This window comes from Myotis daubentonii, chromosome X (assembly GCF_963259705.1).
Source record: "Myotis daubentonii chromosome X, mMyoDau2.1, whole genome shotgun sequence".
NCBI lineage: Eukaryota > Metazoa > Chordata > Mammalia > Chiroptera > Vespertilionidae > Myotis > Myotis daubentonii.
The window spans coordinates 29,097,886-29,117,558 of record NC_081861.1 but is presented as its reverse complement, the minus strand read 5'-3'; the positions used below and the strand labels follow the sequence as shown (position 1 = coordinate 29,117,558).

Below are 19,673 nucleotides of genomic sequence, written 5' to 3'. Positions count from 1 at the left end.
GAGAGTAGTAAGGATGGGTGAAAAAACTCCCTTGGCTTATTCCCCATCTACTCACATTTTCTGGACTCACCAAGCACATTCAGTCTTCTGTGGCTTTGTTTATCCTGTCTCAGTATCTAGTAGATTTTCTCTTCCCTACCACTTTAGAAGTAGGAAAAAATGTAAATATTTCAGTGCGTGAAAGCCTAGTTTGAAGGAGTTCAACCATGTAAAGTAATCCTGAAGGCCAAAGAGGAGCTCTGAGGAACTCACTGGTGACTTTCTGGGAACTAATTTATAACATAATTAATCAGTAATGAATTCCAAGGCATATATGCATATATATATAGCAAACTGATATAACATGAAATCTATGTATTTTTACTTAAATTTGTCTAGATGTTCTGGGAAATGAGAATCATAGTGCAAAATTTTAGTGACTCATCAATGCCCCTGCCACCTGTTTTGTGCATTGTCTATAAATATGGAGTACTTAAGGGGTGTCCTATCTACACATATCTCCTTTAATTCTGAGAATCAACTTTATAATGGAATAGTCAATCCGCTCTCTGCACCCACATTTTCATTGTATCTAAATACTATATACATCTTTCAGCATTCATCAGCACTGATGAAATAGGTAACAGGATAACATAAACCTTTCAAGTTAGTATCTTGTTAATGGTTTAAAACAAGTAGGCAGGCTAGAATTAGAATGAGACATCACTGAACTAAATTTGAGACCTGGTAAATTCAGTAGAAAAGGGAGTTTTCAATTCCCCCTGAAAGATCAAACTGCAACTTTATATTTTAAGGTAGCAAAACAAGATGAATTATCAATAGGAAAAATTTGCTTTTAAAGGATCTAAGCTCACTGATCCACACAAATAGTAGATACTGGTCTAGAATGACACCATAATCTTATTAATTTCTGCAAAGGAAAACTCTGTGGTTAGGTCAAATTAAATCCACCATCAAATACCTGACCAGTGTTCCTCAAGACTGACAAGGTCATGGGAAACAGGGAAAGACTGAGAAATGGTCACAGACCAGAGGAGAGAGGGGGACAGATTCAAATCAATGCACTGTGGTACCCTGGATTGGACACTGGAACAGAAAGAATGATGAGGTCTGAATGAAGTCTGGAGTTTAGTTAACAGTAATGTGTAAATGTCAGTTTCTTAGTTTTGACAAAAATACCATGAGAAAATATTAACAGTGGGAGGAACTGGGTAAGAGATCATTTGGGAACCTTTTGCACTATCTTTGCGACTTTTCTTTAAATTTAAAATTATTTTAAAATAAAAAGTCTATTAAAAAGTAACAACAAAACCATCAAAAACTGTTTGAATTTAATATCATAGAATTCACAGTTTTACATCATGTAATAATAATCAAACCTCCTCCTCATCTTAAAATGCCCGTTCCTTTATTGATATTTTTCTATAAACTGAATTCATGTTTAAATACAGCCCAGATTTTAAACCGAACACACCTGATTGCTCCCTTCACATGCAGGGCAGCTTTGTGGTGTCGATTAATATATTAGCTTGTGTCCTAAATCCTTCTGTAACTAACGTCCCAAAGGCCCTGCAAGGTTATCCCAATGTAGATATATATTCTTTAAAAAAAAGTACACATACGCAATTTTTAAAAACAATGCTGTGACTTACAAGTGATGGCATTTGAGCATTTTGGAGCATAAACTGCATCTGCTGGGCAAACATGGCTGCGGCAGTCTTTTGTTGAATCAGATTGTTCCGTCCATTAATTTCCAGCTGCGTTTTTAAGTGTGGAGGAGGGTGAAGGTACTTGCAATTCTCTCTAGCACATCGACCCTAAAAATGAAGAATTAGAGTAATTTTCATTAATTTTTCTAAAAATCTGATATAAAAGTGTATCAAACAATGAGAAAATCAAGGGAAAAATGTTAAATTGTCTCTCAATTGAGGGGTGGAGAAAGAATATATATAAATATATGACATATGCATAAATATATTTTCTAAATTTTAGATCCAATATTCTGGACATTTTAGGGTCTAAAGTTCTTTTCCCTGCACCCGTACAATGTGAGAAAAAAATCTTGAAATCCACTGACATTCTTTTAATCATAGAATAAATCCCTATGCCTGGTAGCCATGTTGTTCTTTAGGTTCCAGAGACAATGGCTCTAGATCACTTGGATAATTGAGACCAAATTTTATTTTGGAGCCACAGCTATATGAATGTTTTATTGATGGCTTAAGCACTTCCAAACAGAATAATATGTCAGTCCTGTGGAACCAAGCATCTTTAGTGTTGCCTAAATGTTGACCCGGCTACTATATATGGTATTTACTATGTGGTAACAAAACTGGACAGATATTGCATTGTCAAAAATGACCTGTTGTGGTTAACTCATGAGCATTATATAAAGCAGCTAATGATTCTCTCATTTAGATTACTGGGATCACCAGAATTTGTTTAAGGCAAGCAAAACTGCAAGCAATTTTCACCCCCACAAATGCTAGAGATGGGTGAATAAAAAAAGGCAACTTTTTTGTTTTGATCCAGGAGAAAATAAGTTAGTTCAGTGATGGCGAACATATGACACGCGTGTCAGAGGTGACACGTGAACTCATTTTTTTGGTTGATTTTTCTTTGTTAAATGGCATTTAAATATATAAAATAAATATCAAAAATATGTATTTGTTTTACTATGGTTGCAAATATCAAAAAATTTCTATATGTGACATGGCACCAGAGTTAAGTTAGGGTTTTTCAAAATGCTGACACGCCGAGCTCAAAAGGTTCGCCGTCACTGAGTTAGTTCATCAAGTGTTTTGAACACATGCCGTGAATTTTCCTTATTTATGATTTCTAAATGGTTCTCACAATCACTTCTCCATATTTAGTTATCTTGTTACTAAAGCCTTCCTATAATTCTGCTGAGAATCAAGTTGTTTCCTTCAAAACTTTATAGAGCTACATATGATGAAAAACCAAATGTACTGCAGCTGTGCTTTTAAATATCAGGTCACTGGGATGAGGTGGCTCTATTATTTTACCTTCTCTGGCAAGAAGCTGAGTACAACTGAAAATGTGGCTTGAGAAATTAGAGGTTCAATTATTGTTTTCTGTCAGGGTTGCCCTTTTGTTTCTCCCATGGATCACTTTATTTTCAATCAAATTAAATGATTTATAAAATCAAATAATATCTTAGTTTCAATGTACCTTTACATTCCTCTGCAAATCCTGGAAAAGGAAAATTTATTAGTAGTTAAGAGTTGAGAATGGTATTAACCCAATCTTCCCAAATTCATAAAAGTAGCCTAAGAATAGCTATATAATTTTAGCACATATTATGGCTGTAATAAATTTTTATATGCACTAAATATCACAATAATGAAGATTCTCCCTCATTAATATGCCTTGTAACAGATACCATGAGCCTCTGTCTTACACTTCCCACAACCTGCACCAAACCAGAGATAGTCACATGATTTTAGTCCCTAGATTCTCCAGTCTCAACCCAGCATAACTGAGATTATCTGGCTCAGAATTAACAGCCTTGGGGAGCAGTGGTACTTGTGTCTTCCACAGCCAAGCATGTTAGTTTATACTTCAGCATTTCTCTTCTGCTTCTCACACCCTAACATTAAAGATTTCCCCAAAGTTTGGTCCTAAATCATTTGCTCTCCTCTCTACTCTCTTTTCCCTTAGGGAATGAAATTCTTGTGAAATTTCATATATCACAGTAATTGCTCAGATCTTAAATCTCTATCTCTCTGACTCCTCTTCTGAATTTCAGTCCTTTTTATTACTAATTGCAGTGGTATTCGGAAAGCCTGCCCCCTAACCAGATCTAAATAACTTATTCCTGGCCTTTCTTCCCATTAGACTATTTTCTCTTTCCCTGCATACTCACATTTAGGACCCTTACTCAAATCCTCATACTTTCGGACAGTTACATAACGAGCCATGAAAAAAGAAATTAGGCACTTGCCAAGCAGGATTGCCTTAGAATTGTAAACCCACCCTGGTAGCTTTCCCAGACAAGTGGCAAACACAACCATAGACATTTACACAGAACACAATTTGTACCCCTCCCCCCCCCCAAAAAAAGCTGTAAAATGAGGACTGTCTCATATTTTCAGAAATTCCAAACAAGCGATCTTTTTTTTTTTTTTAAAGGGGAAAGAAATAATTAGGAGTTTGACTTTTGTTACAATTTAGAGTTTTAACATCATTTACATTGAATACAATCAGAGACGGGATAGGAAGGAAAGGAGGGAGAAAACAGGGGGTATTTGGCACATGTCCTACCAATCTTCAGATAAAGAGTTACTACCTGCATTTGTGTTTTTATATAATTTTCCTTTACATATAATAACTTTTCTTAAGCTTTTTTCCTGGGAAACTAATGACATTTTTTTTCACAAAGCAAAACTGTATAGAGAAATAGATAAAGAATTACTCTTTAAACATTACATCAAGTTGGGTTTTAAAACTGAACTATGGAATATAAGGCAGCATGATATTTTTTAAAAAAACTTACTTATGAAATTTTACTTGATTTATAAACTATTCTCTTTTTAATGACAGAATCCATAATTTAACTTTATAAAATGCAGATGCAGAGCAATAGTACCTTATCAGAAACTGTTGCTTATGTTAAAGAAAGCTTATAAAGAACAAAAATATCTGCATTTTCTACCCAAACAGTAAATGAGAAGACCAAATAATTTTATATGAATGTTATCTGTGAAACACAATATTTCAAAAAGAAAACCAAGGTCCTTCATTTTTTTTTTTCAAAACAACTTTAGAACTCAGGATAATAAATCTCCTCTGTATAGTATTCAGTCTTCAAAAGGCCAGACTTAATTATACACCAAAAATTTTAATTGCAGTTTGGACGGAGGGAGGGCAAACTTTTTTGACATTGGCTAACATTTGCTTTAGTCCTTGTAGGGAATTAAGCTTTTTGGTAAGCGTGAATGAATGGGGTGGGGTAAAGGCAGGGAAAGAACTGCCCAGCACAATATATAATCACCTACTGTTTTTGTCCTTTGGGAAATAAATGCCTATGAACAAAAAGGTTCCAATGTTGCCCCAGCCAGTTTGGATCAGTGGATAGAGTGTTGGCCTGCAGACTGAAGAGTCCCAAGTTTGACTCCAGTCAAGGGCATGTACCTCGGTTGTGTACTTCGATGCAAGCTGATCCCCAGCCCTGGTTAGGGGCACATGTGCGGGAGGCAACCAATTGATGTGTCTCTTTCAAGAGATGTTTCTCTCTCTGTCTCTCCCCCTCCCTTCCACTCTCTCTAAAATTCAATGGAAAAATATCCTTGGGTGAGAATTATTTTTTAAAGAAAGATTCTAATGTTGTCCTTAAGCCAGCTAAGCACTTTGGATGGGCCACAAGATAACCTCTCACACTGGGTCTATAACAGCCCAGAATGACCCTTGGTCTGAAAATAAATCACACATCAGGTTTCCCAAGCCAAATCAATAGTGTCCCATGTCCTCTAGAAGGCCAAGAAGTTCAGAATTGCCATGTGCTCAGTTCAAAATATTAGACCATGTCATAAAGGATTACAAATTTTGTATCTATGACAGTCACCATCCACTGGCAGAGCTGACTACATACTAAAAACAGCAGCAAAGAACTGTCAAGCCATGCAGATCTTTTTCTTCTTCCCCTACATATACACACATAATTTTTAAAAGTATTGAAAATATTAGAGCGAAAACATTTATGCTAGCCTCAGTTTCATTTTTTTCACTTCATTTGGCCTTAAAAACAAACCATTATCGTCTAGACTATGTAACTGAGTTAAGAAAATAACAAAGTGATTAAATAGGAAAGTGATTCTCTGCTGAAATAAGTGCTACTATACCTATGAATCTCCCAGCTTCCTTCTCTTATCTACTCTTTTTGAAAATGCATCCAGAAAGCAGCAGGGGGAGAAAATTGCCAATGAAATTTCCAAAATATGTCTGCATCAAAAAAGTTGATGACAAAGGAAAAGTTGAAAAGCATTTATAAAACTTCCAAAATTCAATCTATTTCCCTTTCTTATCTTTAAGCTTTTCACAAATGCAGTCAAAGCCTTTGACTGAGAGAAAAAATGTAGCATTGTAGAGATTCAAATCCCCCCTAAGTCTTGGGAACTAGGAGATTCTGTCAGATATAAGGTTTTCCATATACTTAGTGGTAGAAAAATCCTGAGAAATGTACTTTTTATGTTCCTGACAGAAAGTTCTATCAGAATAAGAAGAGGGCCTTATGAAGCTGAAAATGACACCTTGTCAATTAATTTCTTAATAGAAACAGCTGTTTTCAAAAACGACTTGCTTTTTCAAATACATTTGGAATTATAGGGGGAAGTCCTCTCAAATATAGTAACTTGATCAGAGATATCTTACTGCTCTGCGAGACTACCAAGAGTTAAGGGTTAAATGTTAAATAAAGGCAACAAACAGATGATTTGTTCTATGAAAAAAAAGTTATCCCATTTAAATGATCATCTATTAAAAGAAAGAATCCTATTGCTTTTATATTAACCCACTGAAAACTACTTATATGCAGAGACATGGCCTCTCAGAGGAAGCCAGATTTGTAATTTTGAAATTACAAATCATACATACTAGGTTGCTGGGTTCCTACAACCATCACAGACCTGTTAAAGGCTAGGGACAATCAGAAAGAACTAAAAGTGAGTCACATCAACATAAACTATCAGCCAGATGTCAGCGTGAGAATGGCAAATTCCCCACTTTCTTCTTTTTAGAGTTCTGTCTTTATAAAAATAAATATAATCGGTATTAGTTTCTCCTCCAATATTTTTACCATCTATGAATATTGATACATATGCACAAAAGGCATTTTTAAAATCTTACATACAAGTTTTAATTTAAATTTGAGATGCAGACAAGAATTTTTTAAGTCTATAATAAACCATTTCCTGTATATATTGAAGGCAAAATTAATGAGGCTAAACGTAGACCCCATCAAGAGGGCGAGCCAAGTACACACTCCCTCCACTGTAGTCAGCACTGATATACATATACAGGGCAATGATTTTGGAGCAAACCAGAAACCAAGTTTGAATATGTAAGAGGCTGGGAGAAGGGCAGAATAATTTTCTTGCCTATCTGTCTCAAGAAAGCTTTCAAATTGTGACCTCCAAAAGATGAAGGGAGTAATAGGCTCAACAATCACACCATTGTTCTGAAATAGCCCACTAAGATAACTTGTTTACCAGAATTGCAACCTTTAGGGCTGAAACAGATTTTTCAGAACATCTTGTGCACCTTTATCTTACGGAGAAAGAGATGAGGTGGCTTGTCTTAATTAACAAGCAGCACAGTAAGGACAGAAGCCAAGTTTTCAGATTTTCACTACCCAATATGGATTTTCTGTTCAAATGACTCTTCCTCTGTAAAAGTTTTCCTGAGCCCATCTCCCCACCCCCATTGCTATTTATCTCTCCCTCTTTTGTGACTCCAGCTGCACCTTGTACTCAGTTTTATGGTTGTACTTATCACTGTGTACACTGTGATAAATTGTTTGCATGCCTATCTCCCCATTAGACTTTGAGCTTATCTAAAGGCAGGACTATATCTTCCTCATCTTTGAATCTCCAGGAATGTTTCTGTGCCTGGTTAATAGTGACCACTCCATAAAAGTTTGCTGATTGAATGAATAAACTTTGTAAAAATAATCTTACAAGGCCTTACACTAAGTCTGCCTTAGAAGCCTAATTCTTTCTCTTACTATTTCCTTTAATCAGTTCTTTTATCTTGCTCCAAGAGGAGAATCATAGCCAACACACGACCAAGGTTGTTCCTGGTTGTCTGTTCCAAATGAACCGTTATCCTATGCAGCCCCAGAAAATAACTAATTTATATCTTTTTTGCAATGAATATATACTCAGAGATGTATGTGACCATATGGCTGAAAAATTCTGGTAATTCAGTATAACTGAACCAGAAATGTCAAGAATCCACAAAGTATACAGACACCAACTCTGGTCTAATTGCAGGGGTCTGTGGTCACAGGAACCCCCAGGAAACAGGACCCCACAAAGGCGAATAAAGGAACCTACAAAAGATTCATAGTTACAGAGCATCTGGGCCTGCCTAGGGGGAGCACTGAAAGTCCAGGGTTGGTTTAGAATAAACTGCCTTCTCAAACTGCTGCACTTCCACCCCACATTTCTCTCAACAAGTTGCAAGTCAAATTCCCATAAGCTATTGGACAAAGGTGGAATACCTGGTTTGGGGATAATTACATAGGTGGGGCCTCCTTGTGTATCTCTATTGCATATACTGACTTCTTAAAAGAAATATGTCCCCCTGTACTTCAAGACACATATCCAGCTGCATATACTGACTTCTTAAAAGAAATATGTCCCCCTGTACTTCAAGACACATATCCAGCTGCATTCACATCAAACATTTATTTTCAAATAATCATGACCTTAAAATTTTCACTGAAATTTTTGAAGGGCAAATAAATAAATACCATAGTTGCTGTTCACAGTGAAACCAAGCCTGCCTCACCAATACCCCATATATGCTTCCTGCCCCCTCCCCAATTTCCCCTAATTTAATAAAACACCTTCAATCACTTTAGAAAAATATTAACTGAATATCTGTTCAATAATAAGCTCCCCAAGAATGCATCATCTGTTTCCAAATAGCCAGCCAGAATCAAATTAAAACCCAGAGACAATTGAATTACACTTGTATTAAGTTACCAAAAGTCAGAAAGCATTTCTGATGCTAAATAGTCATGGAAGTTGCCTTTAAAGTAGTTGATGGCAGCAACATAAAATGTCATTAAAATATAGCAAAAAAAGGAAAGAAAAATCATGACATTCAATGTTTTACTCTAAGAAATAAAATACACATAAAATCATGCAACTTCAAAATTCACTTACTACATAGAATTTGTTATGAAATAACATAAAAGGGTATCTTGACCAAGAGTCAGTCAAATCTCCTGCCCATAGGGTTCCCTCACTTCTCTTTTCTGCACACCCCATCCAGTCACCTACCACAGCGATTTAGAACAAGGGCAAAGAGGACACCAGCTACTTGCACCCTTTCTTCCCAGCTAGGGCTTCTGATTAGAATCCTATCTAGGGTTGCCAAATTTATCAAATGAAAATACAGGACTCCTGATCAAATTTGAATTTCAGATAAACAAATAACTTTTTAGTATAAGTATGCTTAATACAATATATTATCTATCAACCCTCTCCCTATTTTTTCTTCTACCCTGGTGAGTTGAGCTAAATAGAGTCAAACTCTCCAAAACTCAATTTACCCCCTTTACCTTAAAGTTGTAAGAAGCCCTCTCCATGGAATCAGTCTGGGTTCTACTTGGGCTTCAGTTGCCCAGAGCAAACCAGAAGGCACTCTCAGTCCCAGCTTACCTGACCAGCTACAAGGAATTTAAGGAAGTAGACTGTTGGGGAAAGCAGTTTTTTATTCCATGGCTCCTCCCACAGAAAGCTTCACAGGGCTCCCTCCCAATCCTGTCAGCCACTCAGCTTTCCCACCCAGAGTGGTGCAAGTGTATATTCAAATGACTTTGATGCCTGCCCAGAGCTCCTCCTTTAGGTTAGGATAAGACAGGCATGGTGAGTGACCACCACGCCTAACTACTGACTCTAAATTTATACAAAAGTTTTGAATATATGAATTATTACAGGAAAAGTAGGCTTTTATGTTTTTAAGGTTTTTACATATGTGTCTGGGGGTGAGGAGGGCAGATTAACATTTTTTTTCTTCAGCTCTGTCTGTGGAATACTCAAATTCAAGCAACAGTCATCTATCGAAGCCCAGGAAAATGACTGCTTAAGCATTATGTTTCTCTATGCACACATAAGATCTATGCAGATACTTATTCAAAACATGTAAAAATGACAATGAATAGCCATTATGTGCATATTTTTTTCCAGTCAACCCTTGATTGTGAATATTAAAAGACAGAGAGAAGCAGGGGGGCATGGTTAATTCTAATGAGCAAAATAATATATTCAGGAAAATGGCAATCTATAATAGCTCCACATTACAGAATATATATATATCACAAAAGTGGCAATTTTGGACATTTCAGAATCAGTTTCTAGTCATAATCCTGAAATTATTTTTTATTTATTAAGAATGCAAACTCCTCTTTTGGAATTATTAAAGATTCAGAATTAGTTCTATCAGAAAGAATGAAATGGTACTTAACTGAGGAAGTTTATATGATAGTAGACAATAGGTCACAGAAATATTAAATAGTAAAGCTGGAAAGGCTCTTAGAGATCATTTAGTCCAGCATTTGCCAGAGTGTGTACCACAGACCTCTATTCCCAATAAGCCTCAAAAACTGAGTTTCCTGGTTAAATACTTATAAGAAATGGCAAACTATATCCCTCTCTTGTAGTCTGATATCACACCAGAGCATAGTAAAGGTTCTCTCTCATATGTCCTACAGTAAAGAAACCTGCTTACTTTTGTTAACTCAGCATTTCCCAACATAGTTTAATCACACAAACCATCCCTCTTTTCTTCTTTTACCCTCACTGAGGGATTTACTGATTTTAGAGAGAGAGGAAGGGAGAGAGAAACATTGATGTCAGAGAGAAATATCGATTGGTTGCTTTCCATACGCTACCTGAACAGGTTCGAACCCACAACCTAGGTATGTTACCTGACCCAGAATCAAACATACAACCTTTTGGTGTGTGGGATGACGCTCCAACCGAGACACCCATCCCTCTTTTTACCACCTTTTAACATATCTCATTAAAGTATCTTCATAAAAATACCGATCTAATTCAATTCCCTCCTACTCAAACTCATACCAAACCTTGTGGCATTTTATGAGTCAAGTTAGTGTTCCTTCATATTTTTAACTTCTCTTTCTCTTCTAAATGAGAAAATATAGTGAACTCCAAAGAAATGGATCTTCCATTGAAATGGCACTTACTATTTTTGCTTCTACAGTAAGTTCTCACTTAACATTGTCAATAGGTTCTTGGAAACGGAACCTTTAAGTGAAATGACATATAAGGAAACCAATTTTATCAGAGGCTAATTTATATAAACACGAGTTCTTTTCCTATGGCATATTTCTGGTCACAAAAACATCATCAAACTTCTAAATAAAAACCCCAAAACACTTCTAATACTAAACATGGAAATAAATGGGGCTATACATACATATAAGAAAGATGAATCAAAACAAGTAAGGGAATTGTTTTCCCGCCCACTTATTTTAGTTCAAGGTTGTGGGTGGCCAGATCCTCTCCCAGAAGCTCTGGGCACAAGGTGGGACTCACCCTGGACAGGGCACCCTTCTATCACAGGGGCACTAACATTCTCCACTCACTCAGACTGGGACAATTTAGATACCCCATTTCCCCCAATTCACCTCACATGCACATCTTTGGGATGTGAAGGAAACCAGAGGACCCAAAGAATAGCCACAGAGACATGGGGAAAACATGCTAACTCCACAGAGATAGTGGCCCTGGCGAGGAATCAGTTTCCCACCCCCCTCCCCATCAACTTTGTAACAAAACGACATTATTAGATCATCTGCCTACTTGATTTCTCAAAAGTTAACAAAATGGAGAGTTTGCCTATGATTGCTACAAAGGCAGATCCCACAGTTATCTTCGCAACACCCCTTGCCAAAGCTATAAGTTTTGTTAGATATTTCCATATGACTGCTGGAGCTTTCTTCTTTTATTTGAATGTTTCTTAGGCAACTTCTGAAGTTTCAACTTTGAGTCTTATCTGTCTAGCTGGATTTCCTACAATCTAACTTCTGTCCCTTGAACCCATGCCAGTTAGCTTAGGTTTTCCATGACTTAAGGGTCTCAAGTGAGTTCTAACTGCACTAAAACTTGGGAAGTAAGAATGTATTTGGCAATCCCCTCAATTCCTAAGGGTCTTAACTTTGCACTCATCTTAAACCTTGGGGTTTCCACTTGGCAAAATTAAATTTCCTGTCTCTATAAAAATAAAGTTATGAGGAGGAGGGTATAAACTTATAAGGAGGAGAGTATAAGGTGAGAAATGCAATGATTATTTTTCATATTTAAACAATTTATCTTTGCAGATCTCAGTATGCTGCTAATAATAAATTAAATAATTACAACTCTATAGCCAGACATGTAACCCTCCTCCCAGAGGTTATATAAAGGGCAGATATAGTTATTGATTTACCTCTGCATTTTTAAATTAGTGGCACAAAGATGAAAATCAGTCCCTCCTTTGCTAAACATAAATCTTCTTTCAGATAAAGAAATTTAAAAGCAGGATATAAAAATGGCTGTTTATAGGATCTGGCTAAATTCATAAGTATGAAATCATGTTTCAAACCCCAAACAGAGCAAAATGTATCCACTTTAAAATAAGCATTTTCCTCATATTCCTACCCAACACCAAATATACAATTTATAAGCAGAAAGTTTTACTTGGTGACGTGGACTGCCATTAAAATATTTTGAGGCACAGACTACATCTACATTTTGTTAATGATAAGATATTTTTATTACCAAAAGTCTTACTGAAATCTTTGTGCTAATTTGTCATTAAAAAATGTAGGCATTTTAGAGTATCGGACAAATATCCCTATCTCCCCCCCAGCCCACCCCCCCAAAAAAGGAAAAGCTCAAAACTCCAAATGCATTGTGTATTTAAATAAAGTGAAGTGGTGTTTTTAGCCCAGGGAGTCTTTTTAAAAGCATCTGAAAATTAGGCCAACTTACTGTTTGTTTTGTTCTCCAGACATAAGAAGAGCAATTTACTGATACAAATTCTTTTTCTTTTAAAAATAAAGATCTATTCTGCTTGGCCTGAATATCTACCAAGTATATTAAGTTTCATCCAGGATGTGTTTCAGGGATTTGAACAGAACTGACAAAGTTCTAGATAAAAGTACTGAGATTACTTTTAAAAATATATGTATTTTAATATTATCCTGTCTCAGTCTAACTTAGCAAATAGTAACCTTGTTAAGCTCACCTGCTTTCAGTGAGAAGTTAATATTTGATGATGATGAAACTGTTCCTGGTATTTAAAGAACTTAAACAAGGCTATCCACAAACAATGTGACTAGAAATGGGGTTAGTTTAAAGAAGATAAAATGATAAGTGGAGGCTTTATGTTTTAAAATAAATCAATCCCTCAACCATAAAGTCTCATATCTTTACAGAGAAGAATATGAAATATGATCTCTACCAGAGAATGCCTATCTCCAAATCTAAAACAAGGAAAAAAATAAAGCAAAGCAAAGAACAGGAAAAAGTTAATTAGTAATTTTAAAATCTGTCCATTTGAACTCCTCAAGTCAGTTTCAACAGTTGGAACAAAAGTTATTGGGAGAATAGTGCACTTGTAGAGATGTTGTGTTCTTTGAAAACATACCCTCTATATTAACCAAAAAAAGTTTCAAGGGTCATAGTGATAGTCTAATTGGTGCCTTTTGATTGGTAGACTCCTTATTTTAGTGAGGAAAAAATAAAATAAAACAGATTTATTCTAGCTTCATTTGCCTTCCCTTAAAATTAGGAAACCTCAGAAAACGTCTTTTTGAAAAATAAAAAGTGTCCATTTATGTCTTTTATATAAGGCAAATAATATTTAATTCTAGAAAAAAATCCTATATAATAAAAGCTTAATATGCTAAGTGTCCAGTCATCTCGTTGGCCATTCAACCAATCAAAGTGTAATAATATGCTAATGATATGCTAAGCCTGCTCAACTGCTCACTGTGATGTGCACTGACCACCAATGGGCAGACACTCCGGCCAGTAGGTTAGCTTGCTGCTGGGGTCTGGCTAATCAGGATTGAGCAAGATGGGCCGGACATACCCTAGAGGCTTCCCACAGTCCCTCCCCAGCTGGCCAACCTCCCTCATCCCTCCCCAGCCCCTGATCACGCACCGGTTGGGTCCCTCAGCATGGCCTGTGCCCTCTCTAAATCTGGGACCCCTCAGGGGATGTTGGAGAGCCAGTTTTGGCCTGATCCTGCAGGCCAGGCCAAGGAACCCCACTGGTGCATGAATTCGTGCACTGGGCCTCTAGTATTTTATAAAGTGACACAATGAAATAAACTAGATAGTATAAAAATCACTGTGCCAATCTTTTCCAGTTATTTTTCTACTAAATATAACTGGAGACTGTAATTTATTTTATTTTGTTTCATGTTTTACATTGACTTTATATAGTAGACTCTAGTATATAAGGTCAAATGACCTTTAGAAGTGAACTAATTCTTACCATTTATGAGTGTGCTGGAGAATAATTGTATATACAGTTTTAGCACATGTACTTGGCATGTGACAATTGCTGACACATATTTAAAGACCAGGTTGAGGCCTCCATAAGATTGTATTTTCCATTAATATCTTGAAAGTGGTCATAATGACAAAACCCCTTTAAGGACCTTATATAACTTTGTGAAATGGTTTCCCCTTTTTTTCACACCACATCCACTTCAGTAATAGCAACGGACTTTATTATTTATTATTTAGTATTTATCATGTGCTAGGCACTGATCAAAGTGCCTTATTTGCATTACTTCATTTAATTTTCACAATAAACAACCTTAGGTGCTCAGTGTTTTACTGAGGAACTGAGACACAGAGAATTAAAGAAACACAGGCAAGCTGACAGATCTAATGTAGCAGAGGAGGGATTGGAACTGAGGTGCTCTGGACCTGGAGCTCACATTCCTAACCAGTACACAATTACCTCATAATACTTTGACATTAACTAAACTGAGGAATGAGCTAGTTCAAATATTTCTACTGTCTGGGCCACTAGTTTCCCTCTAAGATTATTTCATATTAACTGGCTGTTAGGTATGTCCAGAAGCTTTTTAAGATACATTTATGAAAAATGAAATGTTTTGTTAAGTATCTAGGGATCTTGGGTGACTTGAAAACAAGTAAGACAAGGTAACTGAATGTCCATTTTTTTTACGGCACATACACCTGAATAATTACAGGTAACTTTATTGTGCATTGCCATGTGCTGGGCACTGTTCAAAATGCTTTATATGTATTAAGACTTTCATCCTTACTGAAGCAGAACAATTAGTACAAACCTGTCCTCTCTTAGCGCAGCTTTTATAACTGTTTGCACAATAGAATTTTGCCAGTTGGTTTGGGAGAAGCATTGTCATATTATCAGGAGTTGGGTTATGAGAGTTGAAACACAAACAACCATGACCTGACAAAAGAACAGTCCAGCAAAACCTGATGGACATAGAGAACAGATGGAAGTGGAACTCATTAAAATAGTTGGTTGTGTACATTTTGTGATTCTCATTACCATGCTAAAAAAGACTCTTAAAAACAGTAGTGTCATTTGGAAGATTTACTCAGACCTCAAATGTCTTGAGTGCTGTAGCTTCACACTATCACAAAGCAGAGAGAAAACAATGACAAAAGATGAACTGTATCACATAATAGTATGGAGTGTTCTTCTCAAGCATGTCATTCCACTAAGAGCACAGGCAAATAAGAATTCACAAACACTACACACACCACCTCACAAAAGACTACACGACAACAGCTCAGTAGTAGTGGAGATTTGATTTAAATGACCAGAGAATGTACATACTGTGAGATGGTGCAAAGTAGGATGATGATTTGCAGGCCTGGGAACTAGGGTTTGACTTTTTCAGTACTTAAAAAGTAGGATATGAGCAAGAGTTATGTTCATTTTCTTTTCTATATTGCAAATTTATTTGGAGGTAAGTATATAAATCTAAAGATTTCAAATACAAATCAATATCTGGATACATCAGGTAAACATTTTAATAATATAAACACATCAATTCCATTCAATATAATTTATCATTTAGGTTTTCCCACAGCTTTTTAAAAACAAAGTGTTATAGATACTTGCTGAGGATAGTTGGAAACCTGAATTTTATAAGTGACTGCACAGTTGGGCATGTAGAACTCAAAAGTGTACTTATACTTTTAAAGACAATGTGATAGGGAAAATAACAATAATAAGAAATCCAGTGTTGAAATGAATCAACTGTTTAGAATCAGGTTACAGGCTATTCATACTTTGACTTCAGGATTTTATTAGAAAGAGTGCAAGACTGGGATTTAAGTGCCTTGGATTCTGATTACCTTTAGATCATGGCTAAGTTATTTTCCAATTCTGTTCAACAATTTTTCTAGGAATAATTTCAGTCCCTAAATATTTCAGAGGTACTTTGAACAAATAAAAAGGGAAATTTAGTATGTTTTGAAAATAAAATCAGTACAAAATATTATACCTATTTCTCTTTATTAATTCTTTTAAAAAGAACTAAAATTGTTGCTATGAATTATTAAAACATAACAGATTGCAAACTATGTTTTACCACTTTACCTCTCCACAAAAGTAATGCATTATATATGAGAAATTCTTGATATTGTGAGTAATGTGAATTATCATGTGCCTAGAGGGGGAACTTATATACAATGTTAAAGAGCCAAGGACACTTCTCTTCTTAGAACTGGATATTGTTAAACAGTTGTTGCTCCCACAGCTCAGTGGTATGATAGGTGAAATAGCAGAGGATAAAAAAGCAGATTCAGGCTTTAATCTTATCCTTGCAAATAACTGAAAAGATAAAAGAATTATTGCTCCCTTTTCAACTGGCAATGAGCCAGTGCTTACTTAGGGAGACCCGTTTATCTAATCAAGAGACACATGTCTACCATCACAAGCTTCTTCCTTTAAGTTCTCTCATAATGAAAATTCACTTTAGAAACATAATGACTAAACATTTAAAGTAATTTCTATTTATGAAAAGGTTTGGAGCAACACACTTTTTGGTTGGTACATTTTGAATGTTTTACTTTGCCAAACTGCTGTTATATTTTATTTACAACATTAAAATGATAGAAAGAAATCGGGCAAGTCATTTTTCCTGGAAAATTAGGAGGATAAAGTCAAACAAATAATAGACAATAAGAGAAGATGTTAATGGTGCTTAAAATACTAACAAGTAATTAATTATAGCAAAGATATTTTAAATATTTATATAAATTGGTGAAATATTAAAATTGAACTTCATTATAAAATGGTTTATAAGTTTTTGAACTAATTTTTCCTTTTTTTAAATTTTTATCTCATTATGCCAACATCTTAGAAGCCAATATTGACTCATATAAATGTGTAATATGTTTGAATATGTGATATATATGTACATACACATATTTGTATTGATAAAAACTAATATATAACATATTATAAATATGTTATAAATAGGAGACTCAGTGGAATCTTATTTTCTTTTCATTAGCTGGAAAATGGAGATTTAGAAAGTTTAGAAACTTGACCCGACTAAAAAGAAGTAAGAAATGGTGGAACTTGAAAATGACTTCAGGTTTTCTCACTGTGCAGAATATAGTCAAACACTGCTACAGTTAATTATTTAAACCTTTGTTCTCCCTGCATGATCTACAATAATAATCTGTTCATGTTGATGTTTACTGCCGTGTTGCTAACAATTACCTGAAAGAAAAGTTGGGGTGCTTTCCTGGGCTGGAAAAAGTTTAGCTAAATGAAAAAGCAAGTCTAATTGAGCAAGTTTATATATATATATATATATATATATATATATATATATATATATATATATATATATATATAGCTAAGTTGACTTGTGCATGTGCCATACATATAAACCTCTTGCTGGCACCAATTGCACATGTGTGTTTCGATTTGTCATTGTCGATCGTGAATTTGGTTGACACTTCTATTATAGAGAAAGGATGAATAGTGATATTAAAATATTTCTTCTAATTAATTTCCTTTGAATGTGCACAAATCTGTGCACCAGAACACTAGTATAAAATAAGGCCAATTCAAGTCATGTAAAAAAAAAAAAAGACAGGGATTCTCAAAACTCTATTACTCCTCAAAAACATTCATTTTCTGTTTACAAATTAGTGAGTGGTATTAGTTATAAAGTTAAATATATAAGAGCTTTGTATGCTATGTTGACTATATTTACTCTATAAACTTCCCCAGAGTGTTTTTCTAAATGATTGCTATATGCCCAAATTTAAGCAAATAAAAAAGATTGTGTAGTAAAGTCTCCTCAGCTTTCCAATAAATTAATACTTTTACTCACTGCAGAAACCCTACTCGATTGTAAGCATTATCCCTTCTCCTCGTTCTCCAAAATAATATCTGGAAAAAGACAAGCTAAGAGGAAAATGCTTTTCACATCAACTAAGCAAACAACACAGTGCGGATCATGGCATTTCAGCATAGACAAACAGAAGCTGAAGTACTGATAGATTCCCAGACCTCAAAGCTAGCACTGAATCCAAAGTTCATCAGTTGTACCCTGCAGGGATGCAATAAGAAAACAATACATTTCATATATCACTATGTCCTTTTAATTGTAAAGAAAACAACTAAATATAGGAAGATCCAAGTATGAGTTATTCTTTTATTTATGTAGTAAGAGTAGTCTCAGCAGCACTTGTTTACTTCTGAGTATCGCTGAAGCCTATGAACACCAAAGCCCCCAGTTTGCATTACTGAAATACCTGCAATACAGAAATTCAGAAACAGAATTATCTCCTTCCCTTGCTCCCTTGCTCTCTCACTAGTTATGCAACTACATTCTTCCAGAAGAGCTCGAAAATAACTTACAAGAAAGATGCCTTTTCAAGAAGATCATTTTCATAAACCTGAATAGTAAGAGTGAGACAGGACAATAGCAACAACTATATAAAAATACATTAAAAAATCTAGACTAAGGTGAATTGCTTTAGCTGGGCAGGAAATTTAGCTCAGAGATTTCTAGCAACAATAATATTGAATTGCATTGTTCTTACTGCCAGATGAAAGAAAGCATATTGGTTAATAAGCACCTCTCTGTGAAATGACTACTGATACTGTGGAAGACATAAAGAAGAACAGGATACAGAGTTTGCCCACAAGGAGTTTACCTATCTTATCTCTCCTGCAATTGCAGAGACATGAAGAATGTTGCTGGAAGGGGCTCTAGCACTTGACCTACTAGTAGGGACAGAAATCAAAGAAAAACCATGGGGTAGAAATCAAAGATGATGTGTGGTACATTTAATGGTTCTATTGAGGAGGAGGAGCAAGTTTCATAGGAACAATGATATATCTCTGAGCCATAATTAATCACATATCTTTATTTTTGCTTCAAGAAGAGATGAGGAGTTTATAGAGGAAAATGTGTGATAATGATGGCATAAATAATTCTCTCTCTGGGGAGTCTCACTTTCTTTATCATTTCCTTTTAACTTCCTTTATAACTTCATTAGTATGTTATTTTACTCATTACACCATTCTGGTTTCATTTCAAATACATTATTATTGGAGCTGAAGTATTTCAAAATGAAAAGCTTTTCTCAGTAGGTGTCTCCCAACTTCCTTCCTTCCTTCCTTCCTTCCTTCCTTCCTTCCTTCCTTCCTTCCTTCCTTCCTCCCTCCCTCCCTTCCTTCCTTCCTTCCTTCCTTCCTTCCTTCCTTCCTTCCTTCCTTCCTTCTTCCTTCTCTCTCTCTCTCTCTCTCTCTCTCTCTCTCTCTCTCTCTCTCTCTCTCTCTCCTCTCTCCTTTCCTTCTTTTCCTTTCCTGTCTGGCTTTCTTTTGGTTTTCTCTCCTCTCTTTCTGTCTTTCTTTCCTTTTTCTCTACAATC

The 19,673-nt window shown here is 35.6% G+C and overlaps 1 protein-coding gene across 15 annotated transcripts in view; it reads right to left on the bottom strand.

The window, feature by feature from the left end:
• The window catches only part of MBNL3 (muscleblind like splicing regulator 3), a 124,361-nt gene that overhangs the window by 29,299 nt on the left and 75,389 nt on the right, over nt 1-19,673 (bottom strand). For 13 of the 15 annotated variants that reach the window (XM_059679381.1, XM_059679391.1, XM_059679379.1 and 10 more), the window contains one exon: nt 1,653-1,817. In XM_059679381.1, coding sequence (XP_059535364.1) covers nt 1,653-1,817 — 165 coding nt within the window. Of the gene's footprint in view, nt 1-1,652; nt 1,818-9,307; nt 9,453-19,673 lie in introns of those variants that run through there. The other 2 variants (XM_059679390.1, XM_059679393.1) reach the window with 2 other exon arrangements.